Source organism: Microcaecilia unicolor, chromosome 1 (assembly GCF_901765095.1).
Source record: "Microcaecilia unicolor chromosome 1, aMicUni1.1, whole genome shotgun sequence".
NCBI classification, from domain to species: domain Eukaryota; kingdom Metazoa; phylum Chordata; class Amphibia; order Gymnophiona; family Siphonopidae; genus Microcaecilia; species Microcaecilia unicolor.
This window is the reverse complement of record NC_044031.1, coordinates 236311188-236337035: the sequence shown is the minus strand read 5'-3', so window position 1 is coordinate 236337035 and position 25848 is coordinate 236311188. Positions and strand designations below refer to the sequence as shown.

The following is a 25848-nucleotide window of genomic DNA, read 5'->3' as shown; positions in this document are numbered from 1 at the left end:
TATATGTAGGTCATTCGGCCAGGGAGGCTAGGAGCCAAAGACAGACATGAACTGAGAATAGGGTTTTATATCCCAGGAAAGTTCCCTCCAGAACTAATCTTCTCCCCTCATTATAATACTGGACATTGTGGAAGCTGGGTTTTTTTTGGCAACTAGTGATGTCATGGTAAAATGAAGGGAATTGTTTTTCCTTAGGTGAGCCAGTGAGTGTCATTGCATATACCTTTAAACCAGGACCCCATGGTCTCTGCATAATCAATGCCAATCAAAAGGAGAGGGAAAAAGTTCATCCTTACCCCACTAATCTGAGCTCCCCTACCCCTTGCTCTCCCCACTCCCCCTTCCACACACACACACAAAGCAGATAAACTACACCTAAGGGCCTGGTAATGTATAATCTGGGCTTGAATTCTGAGGTGTTTGGATAAATTGGAAATTTTGTAAATGTAGGTATTTCTTTTCTTGCTAATCAGATGTGTTTTGATTTTTCATGAAGTTTGCATGTATTGGTGTTTTCACACCAAAAGTATTATTGCTGAGCATCTTTTCTGGTGAAATCAAATGTGTGTTTGTAACTTGGGAGGTGTCAACTCAGAAAGGCACAAAACCTGAGTGGAGGAAACAAGACAAGCCAGGGAATGGGTGATGAAATACTACAGGTAGTGACATTATCCAAAAAAACCAATTATTCTATTCTATTCTATTTATTTATTTATTTAGCATCAGTTTATAAGTATTTACCAGTTTAAAAAAATATTGTAGACCTATATATAATTGCTGTCTCTTCCCTCTCCCCGTTTAAAATCCTAAGACTTGCTAAAATATTGAAATCCAGTTGAGCCTGTTAGTTTCTATGCTATAGTATTTCCCTTGTATATCGACCGTTGCCAGCTAGATTAGGCCCTAATATTCAATACCAGGCCTTGTCCGAGCACAGGCACTGAATATCAGTATCTGACTAGATTTGTGCAGGCTACCAGAATTTATGCCTGTGAGAGGGAATCTGTAGGAAGCTGCCCTTCTTAAGGATACCCCTTCAGCGTCAGAACCACCTTAAGATCCATAGTCCCGCCCAAGGGAGAAATGACACAGGAGGGGTGAAACCAGAAAATCAGGAACTAGGAAGTATAAAAGCTAGGGACACAGCCAGGTTTAAGGAGGCCCAGGAGGAAGCAGGGATGCCTCACAGCATATGCCTTCACCATCTATACGTGAATTGCCTCTGCTATAGTCAGGTAGGCCAAGCTTCACTTGGAATCTTGTAGGCTTTGTATTTTGACCTGAGTACTTGAGGAACCAGGCCAGGGACAAGTAAAGTATGCTACTGTGCTGAGAGACAGTAAGGTACACAATGGCTCCACAGATGCTGGCCACCCAAGGACACTGTTGCATTATGAACTAGTTTTATGTTGCCTTTTTCTCCTACCTATGAATGAAGGCCCCTGACCTATAGCTTTAATAAATGTTATTTTTCTTTGTCTGCATCCGCGTTGTGGCTCTATCTTACTTGGGCTCTTGCTCCGGCCTTCCCTTGGTCATGTTACCACAGCAGGTTCTGGCTGATATTCAACCAGGACTCGCATAAGGGTATCTGACCAGGTCCCCAACAACCCCTCCCTCATTCCCAATCCCCTGAACATGAACAGGCTCCCCTTTCCGATCTTCCGCCGCACAGGAATATCAGACTCTCCCCACCCACCCAGGCCTACCTGCTCAATCTCTGGTGGTCTAGTGGAGAACGGTAAAAAGCGATGCCCACTTGTCACTGTCATGACTGCCCCTTCAAAATGGCTGCCACAACCTCTAGCAGCATTCTTGTACTACTATAAAGTAGATAGGCCTCTTCTGCCTGCTGAATTCATTTTGAGTATCAACCTCTTATTGAAGCTTTGAGTATAAATTTAGGCAGTCAGCCCTAGTAAATTCTCAGAAAGGCCAGATTAGGAGTATAACTCTCAAAGTTAGGGGCACAAATCCTTTGAATATCAGGCCCTCAGTTTGTACCTGAGGCAGTGGAGGGTTACGTGATTTGCCCAAGGGTTTTGAACCTTAACTTCCCTAGTTTTCAAAACATTGCTCTAACATTAGGCTACCAATTAATCATGTACCATATTATATTTTCATGTTTTTGTCTTCATTTAATCACATTTGAGTTTGTTGTATGTCATCTGTATTGCAGTAATTGCTTTTCTTAATTTATTGTTGACTAATTTTTAGCATTAAAAAAAAACAACCTCCTGAGACTATCTACTGAGCTCTTCCTTATATAAGTTCCTTCCAGGAAAACACCTTGAAACACTTCTGCTTCTTTCTGTGGATAATTCTCTAGAGATCAGTTTCTGCAGCTTTGTACTCTGAAGTCCTGAAAACAAAGGATCAGTGTGTCTGTTCATTGGGCAGGAAGGTTTAAAAGATTAGACAAATACAGTATTAGCAGTGTATTTGTTCTGTGCCTAAGGGGACAGTGTAAGGGTTGTTGAAATATAAATTAGATAACATTTGCAAGATAATGGTGTTGTTTCAGGATCGGATATTGCCATCAATTAGATTGACTTCCATTTCTTTTATTCTAGCTAATCTTTGGTAAAGCTTTAATGAGAATTGCTGACACTGCGGTGGTATATAGCAAGGGTTCTCAACCCAGTCCTCAGAACACAGAGAGAGAGAGATGCAGAAAGGCTTACGGTAGAGCCGCACATGGCTTCTACTGCGAGCGTAATAGCATGGAATGCAACAAATTAATCATTTGCAAATTTATGTGTAACAAAAATAGGGGGAGTACGCTGGGTGCATGCACACAAGGTCACAGTAAACACAGCTTGCTGTGTGCATGTTTGAACCAAAACTGAAAGTGTCAATACACGTCAGCACCTATATATGAGCCTTTCAAAAATTATCTGCACTTGAAATTTTTGACAGGCTCATATTTAGGCACAGAAGGACAGGCACTGATGTGTGTTTTCACTTTGTTTGGTTCAGGTACATGCACATGTTTGTTACTCACTGTAAGTGTTGTCATACTGGGACAGACTGAAGTCCATCAAGCCCAGTATCCTGTTTCCAACAGTGGCCAATTCAGGTCACAAGTACCTAGCAAGGAGGATCACGTGATGGCTGCTTGTACCCAGACATGCTTCTCCTGTGCTCCCGTGGAGCTTTCTAATACTGCTAATAAACTGTCCGGAGCTGCATTAGTGTTTTCAGAGATACGAGTGGAGGTTCCAGATGCGGAAAGATACCCAGAGATTCATAAGATCTGCTCAGCCACTGCCTAAATCTCAAAAAACAATCAGGCAACAGACCATGACGGTGTGCATGCAGCCGCAAAATGGTGTCGTGTCGCATGTGGGCCTCCCTTCTGCATCCTGCTCGAATGCGTCGATGGGCTCGGGGGGTTGTCCTACTCCGAGGAATCCGGACAGTATTGAAGCACCACAACCCTCAGCTGATACCAAGGTGATTTTAGCCACAATCAAAGAAGGTAATTCTGCTATTCATACTAACCCAGATACAAGTAGACTTGGGCAGCGTTCGGTCAGAGCTTAGAGATTTGGTGGAACGAGTGGAGCACTCCGAGCAGCACATTTCCTCAGCTGAGGAAGATCTGCAGTTCTTAAGACAGGAATCAGGGGTGCACAATCTTATTATTCAAAAGTTACCTAACAAAATTGATGATCTGGAAAACAGATCCAGGCGGTCCAGTTTGAGAGTACTGGGAATCCCCAAAGGGCAGGAGAGTAATAATACAGTGGAATTCGTCCAGAAACTTCTGCAGGACCTGTTTGCCTCCCTGGCCCTCCCAGGGGACATAATGGTGGAATGTGCACATAGAGTACCCAGACAGCCGCCACCGCCAGGAGCAAGGCCAAGACCTTTGTTGCTCAACTTGCTAAACTTCAGACACAAGGAGCTAATTCTGCAGCGGGCTCAGAGGGAAGGCCCACTAAAATATAAAGACACTCCTATTTGACTGTTTCAGGATTATGGTGCGAAGTTGGACAAAAAAGTATGATATTTCGAGAAGTTTAATCCGACTACATTCACATGCTGTTCAAATGGCAATGCAGTACCCAGCCTTCCTCAAGATCTCGTGGAAGGGAGAACAAATTACTTTTTATGATGTAAAGGAAGTACAGCGATTTTTGCGGTTACATTTCCCAGATGATCTGCCCTTTTTCTTCACCCAACGCATAATTAAACTCTGGAATTTGTTGCCGGAGAGCGTGGTGAAGGTGGTTAGCTTAGCAGAGTTTAAAAAGGGGTTAGACGGTTTCCTAAAGGACAAGTCCATAAACCACTACTAAATGGACTTGGGAAAAATCCACAATTCCAGGAATAACATGTATAGAATGTTTGTACGTTTGGGAAGCTCGCCAGGTGCCCTTGGCCTGGATTGGCCGCTGTTGTGGACAGGATGCAGGGCTCAATGGACCTTTGGTCTTTTCCCAGTGTGGCATTACTTATGTACTTTGACTCTAACAAAAGACCAGACCATTGTTGGGAGACTGTGCGTTCAAAGGGCTTCAGCAAAAAGCAGGACTCTGAGCCCAAATCCCAACACTCTGTAACATCTACCGGAGGTGATAATGGCCCCTATGCTACTGGATGAATCTACTGAGATTAATGTTGGCAGATTACTGCCCAACGGAATTGGAATTGGGCGCAGCTTTAGCAGGACCTTTATAATATTATATTTCTTTTATTTTTCGCTTATCTTCAGTTTACTGTTTTACACTGCGCCAGAGGTGGAGAAGTCGTAATGGGGACGTGAGTACTTATCCCCTAGCTGCTGTGATGTTTGGTAGACTTTATATTTTTGAGGGCTCTGATCTCACACATGGAGATAACCTGATTAGAGAGGGCAGATGTGAGAACGTTTTACATCTTGAGTGCCAACTATTTTATAAGTACTTCCTCTGGGGCCCTAAATGAGGGATCTTAATTGAGTGGTGAAGCTGAGATGCGGGGTCTTCTTTTTGGTTGTTCAATTTTTAATAGTGTGTTACCAAGAGTGGATGTGGTTGGGTATGGGGGCTGTGATGAGGGAAGGAATATCAGACATATGGCATCAGGGATGGGATGTCATTCTTTTTTACAAGTATATACTATGCTGAGAGATGATCTGTCATATTCTGATGGGGAATGAAACTTCAAGTTATTTCCTATAATGAACGGGGTTTGCAAACTCCTTCTAAACGTAAGAAAATGCTGCTTGAATTTGACAGGCTGCATGCTGAGGTGAAACTTCAAGAAACTCACCTAGGCAGAGGAGATATCCAGAAACTTAAAGCACCATGGGTGGGTGAGGTTTTTCAATTTTGGTGGGGGGAGGGGGTTATTCAATAGTGCAGGGCTGGCGATTTTACTCCAGAAGAATAAGGTGGGAGGGGCTGAATGGGTGTGGAGTGATCAGGATGAGAGGGCAGTAGTAATAGAATTATCCCTGAGTGGTGCCTTGGTCTGCTTGGTTAACTTTTATGTCCCAAATAAGGGACAACTGCAGTTTATACAGCACACACTTACAGTTTCGAGAGGTTGGACCAGTCTACCTATCCTTCTAGGCAGAGACCTGAATTAGATTATGAATGACCGTCTTGACCAGTCTGTGCCTCCGTTGGTACCTAGACCCTCCTTACCGTCCCTGCAGGATATTTGTCAGGCATTTGACCTCCTCGACATTTGGAGGGACTTACATCCATATGATCGGGATTATACCTGCTACTCAGTGAGTCATAACTCTTACTCTCACATAGACCTGTTTCTAGTGGAGCATCAGGTGTGCTCTTTTGTGTGATAATTCTCCTTTGGAAGTATAGTTATTTCTGATCATGCTCCTTTTCAGCTGGCCCTGTCTAGGTGAGATAGGGGAGGGGGGGGACGAAATTGCATGGAGTATTAATACCTCTCTTCTAAGTAATCAGGAGTATGTTAAGGACACATGATGCTGTTGGGCTTCTCTACATCATGTGGTCTAAGAATTCTATCAAAAAATTATATCTCTTCCCATCTACTCATCGTTGCCTGGTTGGTTGTTGCAGCCGGGTGGAAGAAAGTAGAACTCCCATCTATATAACACTGGTGGGTTAAAGTCTGGCAGATTCTAGATTTGGAGAGAGCATCTGCAATTTTTCAGAATAGGTAGCAGGTCTTTAATCATAAATGGCATCTTCTCCTGACACTCAGACAGCTGACCTTGCAGTAGTTGGGTAGTCGAGTGTAGAGATACTGAGATACCTCAGGCAAGGGGGTGACAGTTTTTGCTTTCTGCTAGTTATCCTCTCCTGATGCACATCGTTTATGTATTTATTTTTCTTTCCTTCACTAATCTTCATGGTATTGTAGCCCATTATTACGAAAAATGATATCCCACTCTTACGCATTTACAGTTGTTCACTTAAGTTAGAATGGTTTATGTATTAGGCAGTTTTTATTTAATGAGATGCTCAAATTATTGTATGTTAGGCTATTACTGTACAACTTCTCTAAAACTCTCAGTAAATATAAAGATACCAAAAAAAAAAAACCCCAAAACAGTAAAACAGATTTTATGCTGCTTACCCTTGAAATAAGCAGTGGATTTTCCCATCTTAATAATGGCTTATGAACCTTTCTTTTAGGAAAGTGTCCAAACTTTTTTTTAAACCCTGCCAAGCTAACTGCTTGTACCACATTCTCTGGCAACGAATTCCAGAGTTTAATTACACAGTGAGCAAAGAAATATTTTCTCCGGTTTGTTTAAATTTACTACTTTGTAGCTTCATTGCATGCTCCCTAGTCCTAGTATTTTTGGAAAGCATAAACAAGCAATTCACGTCTACCCATTCCACTCTACTCAGTATTTTATAGACTTCTATCAAATCTCCTCTCCACTGTCTCTTCTCCAAGCTGAAGATACCTTGCCACTTTATTTACTTATTTATTTATTTGCTGCATTTGTATCCCACATTCTGCCACCTATTTGCAGGCTCAATGTGGCTTACATTGTTCCGTCATGGTGATCGCCATTCCAGGGTGAGAGATGCAAGTGGTATTACATAAAGATCATGAGTGACATAGTAGATTAAGCAATCAAGTATAAACCTTCCCACATAGGGAAGTTGTCCCATCCCCTTTATCATTTTTGTCGCCCTTCTCTGTACCTTTCTAATTCTGCTATATCTTTTTTTCAGATGCAGTGACCAGAATTGCACACAGTATTCGAGGTGTGGTCACACTATGAAGTAATACAAAGGCATTATAACATTCTCATTTTTTGCTTTCTATTCATTTCCTAATAATTCCTAACATTCTGTTTGCTTTCTAAGCTGCCACTGCACACTGAACAGAGGGTTTAAATGTATCATCAACAATGACACCTAGATTCTTTTCCTGGGTGGTGACTCCTAATATGGAACCTTGCATCACGTAGCTATAGTATGGATTCCTCTTTCCCACGTGCATCACTTTGCCCTGCTCAGATTAAATATCATCTGCCATTTGGATGCCCAGTCTCATAAGGCCCTCTTGCAATTTTTCATAATCCTCTTGCGATTTAACAACTTTGAATAGCTTTGTGTCATCAGCAAATGTAATTACCTCATTAGTTAATTCCTATCTCTAGATCATTTATAAATATGTTAAAAAGCAGCGGTGCCAGCACAGATCCCTAGAAAACCCCTCTATCTACCCTTCTCCATTCAGAATACTGACCATTTAACCTATCTTTTCACCAGTTTTTAATCCACAGTAGGACATTTACCTCCTATCCCATGACTTTCTAATTTCCTTAGGAGTCTCTCATGAGGTACTTTGTCAAATACCTTTTGAAAATCCAGATACACAATATCGACTTGCTCACCTTTATCCACATGTTTATTCACACCCTCAAAAAAAATGTAGTAGATTGGTAAGGCATTATTTCCCTTGACTAAATCCATGTTGGCTTTGACCCATTAATCTATGCCTATGTATATGCTCTGTAATTTTGTTCTGTATAATAGTTCACTTTGCCCGGCACCAATGTCAGGCTTACTGATCTGTAATATCCCGGATCATCTCTGGAATTCTGATGTTACATTGGCCACCTTCCAGTCTTCTGGTACAGTGCTTGATTTCAAAGATAAATTAAATATTAACATCTGGTCCAGGCAATTTGCTACTCTTCAATTTTTCAAATTGCCCCATTACATCTTCCAGGTTTACAGAGATTTGTTTCAGTTTCTCTGACTCATCAGCACTGAATAACATTTCTGGCACTGGTATCTCAAGACTGAAGCAAAAAATTCATTTAATCTCGCCGCTATTTCCTTGTCTTCCCTGAGTGCCCCTTTTACCCCATCATTCATCTAGCAGTTCAAATGATTCTTTTACTGGCTTCTTGATTCTAATATATGTAAAAAAAAAAGTTTTACCTCCAACACAATCTTCTTTTCAAAGTCTCTCTTTGCCTTCCTTATCAGCGCTTTGCATTTGTCCTGCCATTCCTAATGCTGTTTCCTATTATTTTCAGTATTATCTGCCTTTAAAACGTACACAGCACACTTTAAATTGTTATTGTTTATTGTAACTAGTCGTATGTGAACTTGAAGTGAAGCTGGGAGAAACGGGGGAATTGAAGGAACGTTTTGATATTGAGTGATGTTAATTGCTACTTTGCAATTTTGCTAAGTTTATTTAACAGTGGAGAATGTATGTATTTCTTAAAATAGAGGGATGGGGCGGGGTCATAAAGTTAAAAGTTTGATGACGGATTATACTAGTATGTCAATATTGAGCACAATTTTTTGTTTTCCATTTGCATTTTGGTATGTATACACTGCTGGATGGGATTTCTCTGAAAGGTCATCAATAAAAATTGTTGAAACATAAAACTTACACAGCTTGCATAACAAGACAAAACCAGCACTTAAATATGAAAGATTGGCAAGGAATCTTCTGTGCAAAACTTTCTATGCTACCCTGGACCCTCGCGGTAAATTTCTTGCGCTGTGCTTGCATCTAAAGTGGGTGGCGTACTCTCTGCATAGCATGGAAAACATTTTAATACAACTTGCGGTTATGTTGTCCGCAAGTTAACACCTATACACAAGTGTTCTCTGCATTGCTCGTCATGTAGAACCGTCTGTAACCCTACAAATAGCTGTGATAAATTTTCATGCACTACTTCCACTGTATGCATATCTATCTAATGCAGATTCATTGTGGGTATCCTGAAAACCCGACTGACTAGGTGTGTCCCAAGAACTGGGTTGAGAACCTTGGTGTACAGTGTAGCTAGCTTATATTTTATTCAGGCTGACAGTTACTATTTAAATACTTCACTTCAGGAAAGTGTGCGTCAGTTTTCTCTTTGATACATGACAGTGAGATTGTATTCTTGAATTAGATTCTGCCAGGTAGTGAGCATCTGGGGAATGAACAACTCAGCATTTTTTCATGGAATGGAAAATCTGTGGGAAGGACTTTATCTGTGTTGAGAGATGCCAGAGCCAGCACGGCATGTGAGGCAATTGCTGTACCAAAAAAAATGGTACATCTTTATTGGCATCTAGAGGCTGACTGAAACTGCTACCAAAATTGTCGGAAAGCTTTTGGCTGAAACCGAAATGGCAGTCAACTAACTCTTCACTTGGTTTCAGCCGAAACCAAAAACTCAGATTTGGTTGTGTGAATGTGAACCAGTGAGGGCCACTAGGGATTGTCAGAGCTCGCAGTCTACAACTCTCTGTTAAACTCACAGTATCCACACACTGAAACTAAAAGCCACAGTGCATTTACAGTGGCTGACTTTGCGCCATACTCAGTGTGACAGCTGACATCATAACTTCAGAGAGGCTAATTCCTAAGGAGCTGATTGTCCCAAATTTATAGACTTAAATTGCTGCAAAAAAATTGTATCAAAAGCATTTATTTTGAGCAGTCTATTTACTCTATAAACAATTACTTGCAATCACAATTAAAAAACAAAAATCCAAGAGTAGCTCTTCACCCCCCCCCCCCCCCCCAGCACAGCCAGAATGGGCAGGAATAATTGGGGATCACTCCTTCCTCAACTACTCTCCAGACCACCAGGGATTGTAAGATATGAAGGATTTGTGCATGAAAGCAGACAATTACAGGTGAAACGGTGGCCCCGTAGAATGATTAAAGCTAAGTACTGTATTCACAATGTCTTCAGTGTGGATAAGCTTTTAAAAGCTGTACTTTAATTTGGAAAAGTTTGAAACAAGTTGCACTTTAATTTGGACTTTAATACACGATTAATGTTAAGAATTTGTAGCAACACAAGTGATAACATAAAAAATTCCCTTTCGAGTTTTTAGCCCAATGATATAAACTAAAATGCTGGCTAATTAATGAAACCAGGTTCAATCAAGGATTGTTTTCCTTTGGTTTCTGAGGGCTTTTCTCCAATATAATGTAGTAAAATTACAGCTTTCTTTGAATGATGCACACTAGTATAAATTACTGTGAGTATTAGGTTACCTGAATTATATACTAGTATTTACTGCATTTATTAAAGATTGTAAGATAGGCCCAGGGGAGCCTACAGGTTGGGGGGAGGCACTTGGGTTGGGGAGGAGTCTGGGAGGAAGGGAAACTCCTGTCCAGGGGGAGAGAGGACCACAAATGGGACAAAGTGCAAATTTTCGGCTTCCACCAAAAACACATGGTCAAAAAAAGGATTTTGAGACGGTTTCAGCACTGTAACCAAAACTGGCATCCCTTAGGACCTGAATCTTTGCCCTGGTCATTAAGTTTCTTCTCTGTTGTTGTCAATAGAAATCAAACAAAATAAAAGACACTTCTCTGTTGTTGTAAAGAACTGAGAGCACAATATTCCAGCCAAGAATCAAAACAAACTTTTCTCATATGGTTATCACCTCCTTTCTTGTGGGAATGCAGTCCCTTCCACACCTTCTGCTTTTACTCCATGAATACCATCAGGAGAACACCACGAGATAGACCATCCTACAGGGCAGAGCTGCTCTCTCTGCTTCCAGACTCTTCCTTTTTGAAGGCACCAAATACTCAGGCCAGGGAGGAAACTGCTCCCATTTAGTTTATGGCTGTGTGCATGCGCAGCTTCAGTGGGGAACCACCATGGCACTCTCACCGCCTTCTGCTTCTCTTCTGGCTCTCCAGTCTTCCAGATCTGATACTCTTGCACCCAAATCTTCTGTCTGGTCCCTGCCACTATTTCCTCTAAGCTGAGCAGGTGTCCTCCAACTGCATTGCCACCAGTAGGGGGAGGTGCTTCAATATTGTTTTTTCAGTCGCCAGGGACAGGCAGGGTCTCTGAAGTCCTGCAGAACTTGCCTTACCTCACTATTGAAAATGTGATAGTCAAACATTGCCCCCTACCGGCAGGACTGTAGATTGACGACTCTTGCTCATCTTGGAGGGAACAGTGGTCCCTGCCTGTGGATGCCAGAATCTTAAATCCAGTCCTACTTGTTCAAGCTGTTCAGCAAGGTGACTAATTTTATTTCCATTCAAAACAGAGCTATGGGGTGGAGGGTTGCATTTGGAAGTCTAGGAGATGAAGGTAGACAGATGGGACAGGGAAGACGGCTTTGGAAAAATGTCAAGAGAGACTGCAAAATATTTTTCTCCATAAATTTTGTAGTGCTGCTACTACAAAACTGGAGTCTTCCCGTTGCAGCAGAGCTCATCTGACTGCTTTCATAGGTCAAGAAAATTTGTGATAGTTTGCCCTGTGGAGGAGGAGGAGGAAAGTTCAATCTGGAACACAGTTGTCTACAATTCAGTGTAAATGTTCCTTAAGCTTTATTAGGAAACCACCTTAGAGAGGAATTTTTAAGATTGCATCTGTGCCCGTTCTGTTAATATAAAATGAAATCACTGTTTTAGCTTGACTGTAATTATTTTTGCGGGCATAAATTTGTTGGCATCTTCCATGGATACCAGATGTGAACTAGAGTAAAATAACAAATGAACAGCCAATAGCACGGGGAATGTGCTTGCAGTCATGAGTGACAGCCAGCTAGTTACTCAGCCCCTGCAGCTTCATATCTTTTCCAGGTTTTAAAAAGTGATTTTACTGCACTAATTCACACATTTCTCAGCTTCAAAATATATTATACTTAAACAAGTTCGAACTTGGAAACAGCAGGAAGAAGTGAGAAGAGAACCAGGTGCAGTAGTAAATGGTTTGTTTGTCTCTAAATATTGAAGTGGGTGGGAAGAGAATTTGCAATGGCCCAGTGAATGTTGGCTTCTGGGAGCTTTAACATTATCATGGAAAAGAAGCCACTGATCTCTTTTCCTCCTCCAGTTTTCTTCCGGTAGGGTCTGATCATTGAGTATAATCTGTTCCTCGTGTCCAGTGGGCTAGGTTTTCAGCTAAACATTTCCTTAAATCTAGCCTGTTAAAATACGTTGAGCTAGATTTAAAGCCTCATTTTGCATGTAGTCTCTAGGTAAGAATTGGGACATTCAGGTCAGGATGTGCACAGATCCCTGAGTATTTTACAAAAGGCTCTTTAAACATAGACCAAGGGCTCTTCAGCTTGGAAAAGAGACGGCTGAGGGGAGCTATGATTGAGGTCTACAAAATCCAGAGTGGAGTAGAACGGGTAAAAGTGAAGCGATTTTTCACTGTTTCAGAAAGAACAAAGATCAAGGGACGTTCAATGCAGTTACATGGAAATATTTTTTAAACAAATAGGAGGAATTATTTTTTCACTCAACAAACTCTGGAATTCATTTCTAGAGGATGTGGTGACAGCAGTTAGCATATCTGGGTTTTAAAAAAGTTTAGAAAAGTTCCTGGAGGAAAAGTCCATAGTCTGCTATTGAGACAGACATGGGGAAGCCACTGCTTGCCCTGGGATTGGTAGTATGGAATGTTGCTACTATTTGGGGTTCTGCCAGGTACTTGTGACCTGGATTGGCCACTATTGGAAACAGTGGTCTGACCCAGTATGGCTATTCTTATGTTCTGATCGGTTGACATTCAAACGACTTGAAGGGGCATGAGTATTTCTTGCCTGTTTAAATTGCTTATCTCCACCTAACCCCCGATATTCAGTGGCACTAAAGCAGGCAGTGCCATTGAATATCGCCTCTGACCGGCCCCAGAAAAAGTGGGCAGGTCAGGAGCGGTACAGGGGCCGGCATTAGGGAGGAGCCAGGCATTATGTGGGTGCCAGCAATATTCAGTGCCAGGATCCTCATCCTTTTGAGCTGACCTAAATTAACCTGCTTGGTTATGAGGGCCTTGGCACTGAATATTGCCCTTTGGTCGTGGGAGGAGCCAGCATTCGTAGTGCACTGGTCCCCGTCACATGCCAGGACACCAACTGGGCACCCTAGGGGGCACTGCAGTGGGCTTCAGAAATTGCTCCCAGGTACATAGCTCTCTTACCTTGTGTGCTGAACCCCCCAACCTCCTCCCAAAACCCACTCCCCACAACTGTACACCACTACCATAGCCCTTACTGGTGAAGGGGGCACCTAGATGTGGGTGCAGTGAGTTTGTGGTGGTTTTTGGAGGGCTCACATTTACCACCACAAGTGTAACAGGTAGGGGAGATGGGCCTGGGTCCGCCTGCCTGAAGTGCAGGGCACCCACTAAAACTGCTCCAGTGACCTGCATACTGCTGTCATGGAGCTGGGTATGACATTTGAGGTTAGCAAAAAAAATATTTAAAGTTTTTTTTTTGTTTGTTTTTTAGGGTGGGAGGGGGTTGGTGACCACTGGGGGAGTAGGTGAGGCATCCCCGATTGCCTTCGGTGGTCATCTGGTCAGTTCAGGCACCTATTTGAGGCTTGGTCGTAAAAAAATGGACAAAGTAAAGTCGCCCAAGTGCTCGTCAGGGACGCCCTTGTTTTTTCCATTATCGGTCGAGGACGCCAATGTGTTAGACATGCCCCAGTCCCGCCTTCGCTACACTTCTGACCCCCCCCCCCCCGTGAACTTTGGTCATTCCCGCAACGTAAAGCAGTTGAGGATGCCCAAAATCAGCTTTCAATTATGCCGATTTGGGCAACACTGTGAGAAGGACGCCCATCTCCCAATTTGTATCGAAAGATGGGCGCCCTTCTCTTTCGAAAATAAGCCTGATAGTATAACAGTTCCAGACTGGTAGATATGTTCTACATAGAAAGGAATTAATTTTGTGCTGAAAAAAGAAAAAAAGCAAAATTAGCCAACAAAATCCTGCTATTTTTAAGATGTAAGCCATATGTCAGAGACTTTGAACTGGGTCCCAGGATATTTTACACTGATGAAATATTATCTCATAAATAATATTAAATGTTTCCAGCAATTAGTGTTTCTGGCTCAGCATGTTTTCTCATTTCTGTTTTTGTTGTTTCGTTTTTAAATTTTCTTCCACTCTCTCTATGACATCTTTTGTTCTTCTGTTTTCAGTTCTCTTTCACCTTTCTTGCCTTCAGCACTGGATAGTGTAATATTTTCTCTTTTCTCTTTCTGCCCCTTTCCTTTTAGTCTTCTTTCTATTCTTCTTATCCCTTCCCTTTCAGCACTTACCCCTTTTCCTTCTACATTATCTCTCTGAATTCCTTCTCCCCTTACCCCAGAAATCCAGGGTCCTCTTTCATCATTGCCTATTCTTAATTCTCTCTCATCATCCAGAGTCTTTCCGCTTCTCTCTGAGATTCAGCCACTAGTCTTCTGATTCACTAATATGCTCACAATTCCTAAAAAGGTTTCCACATATTTCCTCTCACAATCCCCTCTGGTCACAGCACTCCTCCAAACCTATATTTCTGCTGTGCTAACCCACTCTGTCACAGAACCCTGTTTTCCCTCCTGTCCTCGAGTTCTGTTGCACCCCTAGTTTCCCACTCAGTTCCTGCATCTTGTTTTTTCTCTGCTATCTTCCACCCATCCCCCAAATCTCCACACACCCCTTTTTCTTTATCTTCCCCCACCAATCTGATTCCCCATTCTGCCCTTCATAAAGAACATTAGATATTATGACTTACTGTGACCCAAGGTTCAATGAGCCCAGCCTCCTCGTTTCTGAGTCACAAGTACCCAGCATACACCAAAAGTAGATCAGTTTCCCAGGCTTTCCCCAGTCTGTATGGCCAATGAGTTTTTATTGACTTTTCCTCCAGACACTTGTCCAAACTTCCTTTGAACTCTGTTAGCTGCCTTGACCATTTCCTCCAGCAACAGATTCCACAGCTTTATTATGCACTGCATGATAATTAAAAAAAAAAAAAGCCCGTAGTGACCTTGTGTGACATGATTTTAATTTGTTGGTGGCTAGTTTCATAGAATGTCCTCTTGTTTTAGTGTTACTTGATTAAGCACCCGTTCTCTATTTAACCATCCCACTCCAGTCATGATTTTATACATTTCTATCATATCCCCTCTGTTGTCCAACAGGTTTAATCTTCGCTCATTGGGGAGGTGTTCCACCCCCTTTATCAATTTTTTTGTCCTTCTCTGATCCAGTTCTGCTATACCTTTTATGAGATTCCCTCTCTCCCTTCTCCTCTTCTTCCATCTCCAAAAATTTCCAGATGTGTGCATTGCTCTTGCTAATCCCTACACCCTATTGATCCTTGGCCAAATGCCTGTGGTTCCTCCCACCCATCAGAAGTACCTTTGAACAGGTGACTGCTCCTCCTGGCTTTTCTGTGTGGGAGGAGGAAGAAGATAAGAATAGCCATACTGGGCCAGACCAGTGGTTCATCTAGCCCAGTATTCTACTTCCAACAATGGCCAATCCATGTCACAAGTACTTGGCAGAAACCTAATTAGTAGCAACATTCCATGCTACCAGTCCCGGGATAAGCAGTGGCTTCCCCCATGTCCATCTCAATAACAGACTATGGACTTTTTCTCCAGGAACATGTCCAAACCTTTTTTTAAACCTTGATAAGCTAACCAATGTTACCACTTGCTCCGGCAGCAAGTTCCAGAGCTTAACTATTCTTTGAATGAAAAAATATTTCCTTCTATTATTTTAAAAGTATTTCCATGTAATTTCATGGAGTGTCCCCTGGTCTTTGTACTTTTTGAAAGAGTGATTTACTTTTACCCATTCTACACCATTCAGGATTTTATAGATCTCAATTATATCCCCTCTCAACCATCTCTTTTCCAAGCTGAAGAGCCCTAACCTCTTTAGCCTTTTCTTATATAGGAAGAGTTCCATCCCCTTTATCATTTTGGTCACTGTTATTGGAACCTTCTCTGTTCCACTATTTCTTTTTTTAAGATACGGCAGCCAGAATTGAATATAATAACTAAGGTGAGGTCACACCATGGAGTGATACGGAGGCATTATAATATTCTCGGTCTTATTTTGCATCCCTTTCCTAATAATTCCTAGCATCCTGTTTGCTTTTTTGGCCACTGCCACATACTGGGCAGATTTCATCTTATTGTCTACAATTTATTTATTTATTTGGATTTTTTCTCACACTTTTCATACAATGACACCTAGATCTTTTACTTGCGTGCTGACTCCTAAGGTATACCCTAGCATCTGATTTAGATTATTCTTCCCAATGTGCATCACTTTGCATTTGTCCACATTAAATTTCATCTGTCATCTGGCTCCTCCTACATCCAAATGGCATGATTTTCCACGTTTTCCACTGGTACTTTTTTTTTAATGGACCAACAAGATAAACGCACAGAGCACAAAAACGTGTTACATGTGGCCACCTTCGACAAAAAAATAGTTGTTTTACTGTTACAAAAATGGGCATATTTCTTATTCGGATTTGGGATGTTTAGCACAAAACGTCCAAAATCCGACTTAGACGTCATATCGAAAATTTCCCTCCATGTAATCTAAAGTTTATCTTGTTGGGCAGACTGGATGGACCGTAAGGTCTTTATCTGCTGTCATTTCATTTACTATTTGGATGCCCAGTTTCCTAAGGTATTCCTGCAGTTTTTCACAGTCCCCATGTTTTGGCAACTTTGAATAGTTTTTTGTTTCATCTTCAAATTTAATTACCTCACTCGTCATTCTGATTTCCAGATCATTTATAGATATCTTAAATAGCACCGGTCCCAGTACTGGTCCCTGCGGCACTCCACAATTCACCCTCCTCTATTGAAAGAAATGGCCATTTAACCTTACCCTCTATTTTCTGTCCAGTAGCCAGTTCCTAATCCACAGAAGGACATTGCCTCCTATCCCATGACTTTTAAATTTTCTCAAGAGTCTCTCATGAGGAACTTTGTCTAAAGCTTTCTGAAAATCTAGATACACTGCATCAGCCGGCTTACCTTTATTAACATGTTTATTCACGCCTTCAAAGAAATGAAGCAAATTGGTGAGGCAAGACTTCCCTTGGGTGAACCCATGCTGACTGACTCTGTCCAATTAAAACATGTTTGTCTGTGTGTTCCATAATAGTTTCCACTATTTTGTCCAGCACTGAAGTCAGGCTTACCGGTCTGTAATTTCCCGGATCACCCCAGAACCCTTTTTAAAGAGGAGAAGCAGCCTAGAGACAAAGAGACACACCTGACAAGGGTTACATTGGGGGTGGGGGAGGCAGATCTTTGATATCCAGCAGTGCCACTGGCCCCTTAAGCCCTCCCAAGCTTCTTCTATGCACAGCTGAATGGACTCGAGGTATAGGCTTCGTATCCCCAATGTACATACATTTCTCTGCGGTAGCCAGGGCTGAATTTGTGACGATTGACCGAACTGCACACAGCTTATAGATGTATCTGCTACCATATATCCAATATACATAACTTCCTGTAATCCTGACAGTCTTGAAGGAAAATTAAAGGTTGAATTTGGGATCCCCTGATGAAATTACAGCACTTAATATGTGACTGCAGTGTGGGGTTACCAACAAAGCTCACATAATCAGGGAAAAAAATAATCCAGTTTCTAGTTCACCCTGTTACATCTTGCTATGTAATCTTGCCTTTCTTGGAGAAACTGGAGCTAACAGTACTACTCCTCCTGTCCCTTAGGGCATGGAGTCTGTTTGCATCTCTAGTTTAAATGCTTGTAACATATATTTTGTGTTAGATGTGTGATGACTTTAGTGTCCTTAGAGATCTTAATGTTGCCACTGGTCTAAGACCCCTTTCTCACCCCCCCCCCCCCCCCCCACCTTCTGTGTTTGATGAAAGAAATATTTTATCTTTGTTAAGGATTTTAATTACTGGAGTATGGTAATTAGGAATTCCAGTTCGCTAGGTTTAATTTCTTATGCGCCATTCTGAACTTAATGTGTATGTATGTTTTATTCCCAGGAGAGAAGCGAGCCTACCTTTCACTGCCCAGGCCAGGGGTAAGTTGAAAGCATTTTGCTTTACAGTAAGTTAAGTATTATGAGTTGCCAGCTCGGACAGTGCATTGCACATGTATTGTAACAAGTGAACCACCAAAGTACATAAATCATCATTTTGTAGTTTCTTTTGCCACTAGCATTGATGTTCATCGTGTGCTTGTTACTGCTGACAAAGTGAAATATTTGTGTATCCTGACAGACTGTAGCAGTTTGCATTAGATGCCCAATAGAATCCTTGCCAGAGCATTTATACACCTTAAAATATCTTGTGTTTTACAAAGGCGCGCTAGCTTTTTTTTTAGCTCACACATTAAAACTTAGCGCATGCTAACCGTCTAGACACTGATAGGAATATTATGGGCATCTACACGGTTAGCGCGCGCTAAAACGCTAGTGTGCCTTTGTAAACGGGGCCCAACATGTACTGGTGTCACTGTTAATCCTCAACAGAAAACACTTAAGATGGGAAAACAAGAAAAATAACATGTTCTTTTACGATTACCTTATGATCAGAAACGCATTAATCTAAAATATGTTGTCTGAATATGCAAGTTGTTGTTGATGCTTTCCTTTGTGAAATAAGGGAGTATTGAGTTTTTGATTTTTTTGTAGATTGGTCAAATAATAAAAAGGTAGAAAGTTTACCCTTCCAGTTGCTGGCAGACTGAGGCTCATGGGTGTGACAGTCTTAGTGGGGAGGAGGAGTGTATATCAGTAGGGTGATAGATGATTAGTATGTACAGGGGGAGGTTTATGTGTGTGCCATGGAGGGAGGGAGTGCATGTGGTATGGTGTTTTTATGTGGGTGTGTGCTGATGGAGGATGTGTGTATATCATGAAGGGTCTGTGTACATGTGTGCATGTGTGCATAGAAGCTGTAAATGTGTTGCAGTGGGTTTATTTTTGGTTTCCTCAGTGATAAAAGTTTATTTTGTAGTATATTTTGCTATACAAAAAAGCTCACAGAAAAAGTAAAAAAAGAAAAAAATGATCTAACAATTTTAAAATAATTATTTTTAAATGACAATCAGAAAAAAAAAACCCGTAAACTTAAAACAATGTAACAAAAAACACTTTTTCTCCCAGTATTCAAAACCATTTAACCGGCCAGGAATGGCATCTGGCTGGTTAAATGGTATTAGCCAGCTATCCGGCAATATTCAGTGGGAGATAGCCAGCTGTCTCCTGCTGAATATTGCCGGTTAGTGTCTATTAGATAGTCGATTATATCGCCCGATATAACCAGCTATCCACCGGTATTTCCACGCATCGTTGGCTAAGTTTGGCAGCCATATTTGGCCACATCAATAGGTGCCATATCTTTGGACAGTTCCAACTTAATTGGCCAGCACTGAATATCTGCTTGGCCGGTTAAGTTGGAACCAACCAAAAATAAACCAGATATTCAATGCGGTCGCCGAAAACGGCCCAGCATTGAATATCCAAGCTCAGTGCTGACTGTGGCAGGCAGCCTGTCTACCTCCTGTGGTCTGAATATCGGGCCCTTTATACTTTCCTGGAAGGTTGGTGTCCACATACAGTCCACTCAATCAGTGATGAACACTGGAACCTGCATTTTTTAACACTGAAATGCCACCCTGGCAGGATCTCCCAGCCTTGATCAAACTGAGGAAGAGAAGTTTAGCTCATCAAACAAACCCTGATCCCCCACATGACAGAGCACAGTCATGGAACTGAGCCATCAGACACGCCCCATAATGATAGTGCTGTTAAATGTGTATATTTTTTATAGTGTTTCACGTAGTTCTATTATTAGGTTTCAATCTGGGTTTTTTTTTCAAGTTTACCTCATTTATTGTATTTATGTTTATTCTTGCTTATTTTACTATTGTTATGCTGTTAAAAAATTGTAAGCTTTATGTTAAACTGTACCTGCTGTACACTGCCTTGGGTGAATCTCTTCATAAAGGCGGTTAATAAATCCCAATAAATAAATATCATAGTGGATGACCACAGATGAAGATCAATATGGTTGATCCTATCTGCCCATTTAGTCTGTCAGGACAGTACCTGCAGTGCAATTCAGATTACTTTCCCCGTGGTTTTAGAATAAGCACATTAGTTATTTCACAGCTATTTTGAGCACAGGTTCTCCACTCTTGGTTTCCTTTCTCTTGTCCTTTAGGAATCCATAGTGTTTATCTTCAGACTTTAAACTCTTCTCAAATAAATGGATTTTATACTTGAGTTGGAGCTGAGTTTGGAGCTCTGTTCGGAACGGCGCAGGGGTTTTGATCATCTGCTTTTGAGTCTATGCAGGGGATTTTGGCACAGGACTTCTAACTCCACCCCCATCCCCCCTTATCTAGGGTGTTTGGTCATTTTTCCTTTCCAGCTAAATTACGGCCAGGATTTGCACTGGATGTCTGAAGTCTTTCAGCAGTAAATCTGGTACTTGTGTTTTTCCTTGCGTTTTTAACACCTAGCAAACAATTTTCCAAATATTTGGACAAATTTTCTACTTTACACTGGTTCCAATTTGGATTCAGAACTGCTGCACCCAGTACCAGAACCCTGCTCCTAGTTCTAACAACATATGTCAAACAATATTTATATAAGGGGAATCAGGTTCTATTACTTCAGTTCGACATTTTGGCGGCGTTTGATGCAATGGATGACATAATACTACTTGTACAACTGAATCAGATAGGAATAGCAGGATCTGTCTTTAAGTGGTTCAATGAATTCCTTTCAAAACAAAGCTATTCTATAAAACAAAATAAACAACTTTCCAACTATTGGTTCCGAAATGTGATGTCCCCCAGGGATCCCCTCTTTCTCCTATTTTATTTAACTTCTTTATGTCCTCCCTCGGCTCAATACACCTGAGATTAGTTAAGCTACTGTTATCGTATGCTGACAACATCATGCTCCTCCTCCTCCTACCACAGACATCTTCACATCAAGATCTAATCTAATCTGTAATATAACATAGTAACATAGTAGATGACGGCAGAAAAAGACCTGCAAGGTCCATCCAGTTTGCCCAACAAGACAACTCATATGTGCTACTTTTAACAACAGGGATGAATGCTATTCACACCTGGACTTTAGCAAATAAACTAAAACTGAATGTGCAAAAGACTAAGATCCTATGGTTCCAGAATCAAGGAGTTGAGGTCCCAACTTCAATAACACTATCCAATGATAGAACCTTCATAGTTGAATCAGAAGTTAGAATGTGTGGGGTCTTTCTCGACTCCTCCCTAACATTTTCCTCCCATATTAACCAATTATGGAAGACAACACTGTTTAAAATGAGACAACTACATCTACTCAGGTCATTCTTTGATCAAAAAGCCTTTGCGCTGTTGGTCCAAATGCTGATTCTACCACATCTGGACTATTGTGATGTCTTATTTTTTTAGTATTAAGTCCCAATATCAGAAAACACTTCAGATCATAGAGAACACAGCGGCAAGACTAATTTTTAAACTGAATAGATGTACTAGCGTTTTGTCATATCTTATCAAAAGACATTGGCTACCCATAGCTGAAAGAATTAGGTTTAAAGCTGCCTGTCTAGTCTTTCAAATTCTACACGGCGTCACATCTGAATTGGAACTCACTCCCTCTTGCCATTAGATCAGAGATCAACTACCTCAGCTTCTGGAAGAGGTAGAGGGGCCCTTTTACTAAGACGCGTAAGCGTCTACGCACGCCCAATGCATGCCAAAGTGGAGTTACCTTTATTTTTCGGATGCGCATATCGGATGCGCGCCAAGTGGTATTTGACGTGTGTAGATCATTACCGCGTGAGACTTTACTGCTAGGTGAATGGGCTGGTGGTAAGGTCTCAGACCCAAAATGGACGCGCGGCAATTTTCATTTTACCGCACATCCATTTTCGGCAAAAATTTTAAAAAGGCATTTTTGCAGGTGCGCTAAAAAATGATTCTGCACACACCTACACTACCGCAGACCATTTTTCAACGCACCTTAGTAAAAGGACCCCTAAAAGCTTTTCTCTTTCCAAAAGCTGCTACATAACAACCATTACTTCTTTATGTCCCTTAACTGTCTACAGGACTATCACATGAAACACCTTTACTACTCTTGCACTCTCAAGTGGTATATAAGATTGTATTCAACCACTATCCTTCCTATAATATTGTATCCAACCTATGATGTAAACAGCACTGAACCCTGAGCAGAGGATTTTAGCAGTATACAAGATATGTTTTGAATTTGAATATACAATTCAAATGTGATTTTTAACGTATTGTACACTCTAAATATAAATTACAAAAGTAAATGAAGTGTGAATTCTAGGACAGAAAAAGCATCAGAGCCCAGCCTTAAGGGCAATTACTTCATCAGCATAAAAAACCTTCCTAATGATTCTCAAATATAAACAAATGTGCACAGCAAACAAAAATAGAAAAAAAAACTTATCTGTGCTTAGTGTGCATCAATATATCAAAGAGAAAAATGTATCCCACCAATGATGGCCAGCGTTCCACTTTAATGCTGATAGTGCCTTTATTGAAACGTGGCCCTATGAGTCCCTGATGCAGCATTAAAACGAAACGCTGGCCACCATTGATGAGACACATTTTTGACTTTGATATATTGATGCATGCTAAGCACAGGTATGTTATTTCTATTTTTGTTTGCTTTGCACATGTGTCTATATTTGAACACCATTAGGAAGGTGTTTTTATGCCGATGAAGTAATTACGCTTTGAGTTAATTGACATGTTTGATCAGTAAAGCTGGGCTCTGAGGCCTTTTCTTTCCTAGAATTCACACTTTATTTACTTTTGTAACTTACATTTATAAAGTACAAGGGTGGGGGGTGATATTCAGCTGGCAGGAGGCAGGCCACATAAGTGCCGCAGTCAAAGCTGACCCCCCAGATATTCAATGCCGGGCCATTTCTGGTGACCGGCATTGAATATCAAGGATTTTTTTGGCCACCGGAACTTAACTGGTTAAGCCATTATTCAGCACTAACCAGTTAAGTTCCTAGTGATTAAACAAAGGACTGCTATTTATGCAGTCCTGTTCCTTTAGATTGTAAGCTCTTTGAGCAGGGACTGTCCTTCTATGTTAAATTGTACAGCGCTGCGTAACCCTAGTAGCGCTTTAGAAATGTTAAGTAGTAGTAGTAGTTAACCGCTAAACCCAGTGCTGAATATCAATGCTAAATGGCTATATTGCGTGATATAGCGGGTAGCCGCAGTGCGCTAACCGCAAATATTCAATGGAGATAACTGGCTGTCTCCCACTGAATATTAGCATTTAGCTGGCTAAATGCTATTTAACCAACCAGGAGCCGTTCCTGGCCAGTTAAATAGCGATGAATATCGGGGGGGTGGGGGTGGGGGGGGGATATGGTTTGTTTTTTTAAATCACATTTGAATTGTATATTCATGTGTAAAATCCATTTACTTGAGAAGAGTTCAAAGTTTGAAGATATTCAATCTCTTCTTTCCTTTAATTAGTTGTAACATCCACGGTCTTTATCCCACTCTCTTTTGGATTCTAACATCATTTTTGTCTCCTTCAGAAGGGCATACCATGTCTGCCACTCTTTCGGTGAAAAAATATTTCCTAAGGTTGCTTTTGATTTTGATTTTATCTCCTTGTAACCTCATTTCGTGTCCTCTAATTCCAAAGCTCCCCCTCATTTGAAAAAGGATTGTTTCTTCTGTAATACATTTAACTATTTAAAAGTTTGTATCATATCTCATCCGTGCTTTCTCTCCTCTAGAGTATACGTGTTTAGAACCTCCAGTCAGTGGAGACCTCTTACTATTTTGGTCTTCTTTATTGACTGTAGTCTCTTTGTCCTTGGCAAAATACGGCCTCCAAAACTGAACACAGTATTCCAAATAAGGCGTTATTAGTGTCTTGTAAAGGGGGGTATTATGACCGCCTCCTTCCTCCTGGTTATGCCCCTCTCTAAATCTTTCTGGCTTTAGCTGCTGCCTTTTCTTGTTGTTTCACCATCTTGAAATCGTGAGATTTGACACCCCCAAGGTTTCTCTCCTAGTCCATTTATATCAGCCTCTTCCATTACATCCTGCGGTTCACCACAGACAAATGGGCTGTGACCATCCGCCAGCAGGTAGAGATAGAGAACACTAATGAGTTATGCCTTATAAGGTCATGGGCATAGCAACCAAGCCAGTATTCTCTATCTCCTGCAGGCGGGATAGCTGCTACTGTGCAATGTGGTCACTTCTGTGTGTCCTCCTGTCCTGCTTGCAGGTTCAGTAGAGTTTGGGGTTGAGAATCTCCTGTGCCTCAGATGTAAACATAGTGGTCTAGTTCCCTCCCTGCTCCCCTGTTGCCACTTTCTACCTCTCTCTGTCTTCCCTACTCTTTTTCTCCTGCTTCTAACTAAAAAAAATAATAATAATAAAAAATAAAAAGTCAGCCACTGCGGTTCTCTTTGGGAGCGCTTGTGCTGTGGGAAGATTGTGGGCCTTCAGTGCCTTAGAGGTCACGAAACTAGCTTTTTTTGTGAGTATATTTTTTGTTCACTATGTCGTGCTTCCTTGTCTCAAATTTTATCCTTCCTTCAGGAGGGATTCAGAAAAGGTATGGCTCTCAATTCATTCAAGGTTCAGATGGTAACGCTGGCGTTCTATAGAGACAAACTACAGAATCAAACTACAGAATGTCTTGTTAGCTGCTCACCCTGATATTGTGCTGTTCCTTAAAAAAGTCACTCATCTGCATTCTCCTCTGCAATATTTGTCCTTAGTGGAGTTTTCATGTGATTCCTAAGGCTCTTCAGTCAGCCCCCTTTGAGCCTCTTCATTCGGCAACTATCAAAGATCTTACTTTAAAGGCAGTTTTTCTGGTTGCCATTTCATCGGCATGGAGAGTTTCAGAGCTTCAAGCTCTTTCTTGCAGGGATCCCTTTCTCCATTTTTCTGACTCGGGGGTTTCAATTTGGACAGTTCTGTCCTTTTTGCCAAAAATTATATCTCTGTTTCATGTCAACCAGGCTGTTTCTTCCTTCTTTTTCCAGGGAGGTCTATTCTTTAGAATATGCTTCCCTGAGACTGTTGGATATTAAGCGCATTCATATGCGCTAACTTTCTGCTACCAATGATTTCAGACATTCAGATCATCTTTTTGTCTTCTTTGCAGGACCCCAGAAGGGTCTGCCGGCCTCCAAAGCAACAGTGGCCCAATGGCTTAAGGAGGTTAATACTTCTGATTACATTCTGATGGGTAAATCTGCTCCCATATATGTTAAGGCTCATTCTACCAGGTCTTTGGTGACTTCTTTGGCTGAGTCCAGGGCAACTTCCTTGGCAGAGATCTGTAGGTCATTGACATGGTCTTCTCGTTCATTTGTTAAGCATTACCGTCTGGATGTGTCTGCGTGAGCGGATACTTTTCTGGGGCCACATTTCTCGCTGCAAGGATATCACAGTCCCTTCCCCTCTTAAGGATTGCTTTTGTACATCCCATTTGTCTGGACTGATCCTTGGGACGTAGTAGAAGGAAAAATTACCTAATTACCTGATAATTTTCTTTCCTTTAGTCCCAAAGGATCAGTCCAGAGCCCACCCTTCTGTGATGGTTTCTGTTTTTTGGTATTCATGAAAT

The 25848-nt window shown here is 41.4% G+C and overlaps 1 protein-coding gene across 3 annotated transcripts in view; it reads left to right on the top strand.

The window, feature by feature from the left end:
* CTNNAL1 (catenin alpha like 1) overlaps nucleotides 1-25848 on the top strand; it is a 442864-nt gene that overhangs the window by 396878 nt on the left and 20138 nt on the right. For all 3 annotated transcript variants that reach the window (XM_030204917.1, XM_030204908.1, XM_030204923.1), the window contains exon 12: nucleotides 18218-18255. In XM_030204917.1, the coding sequence (XP_030060777.1) occupies nucleotides 18218-18255 (38 nt within the window). The remainder of the gene's footprint in view (nucleotides 1-18217; nucleotides 18256-25848) is intronic.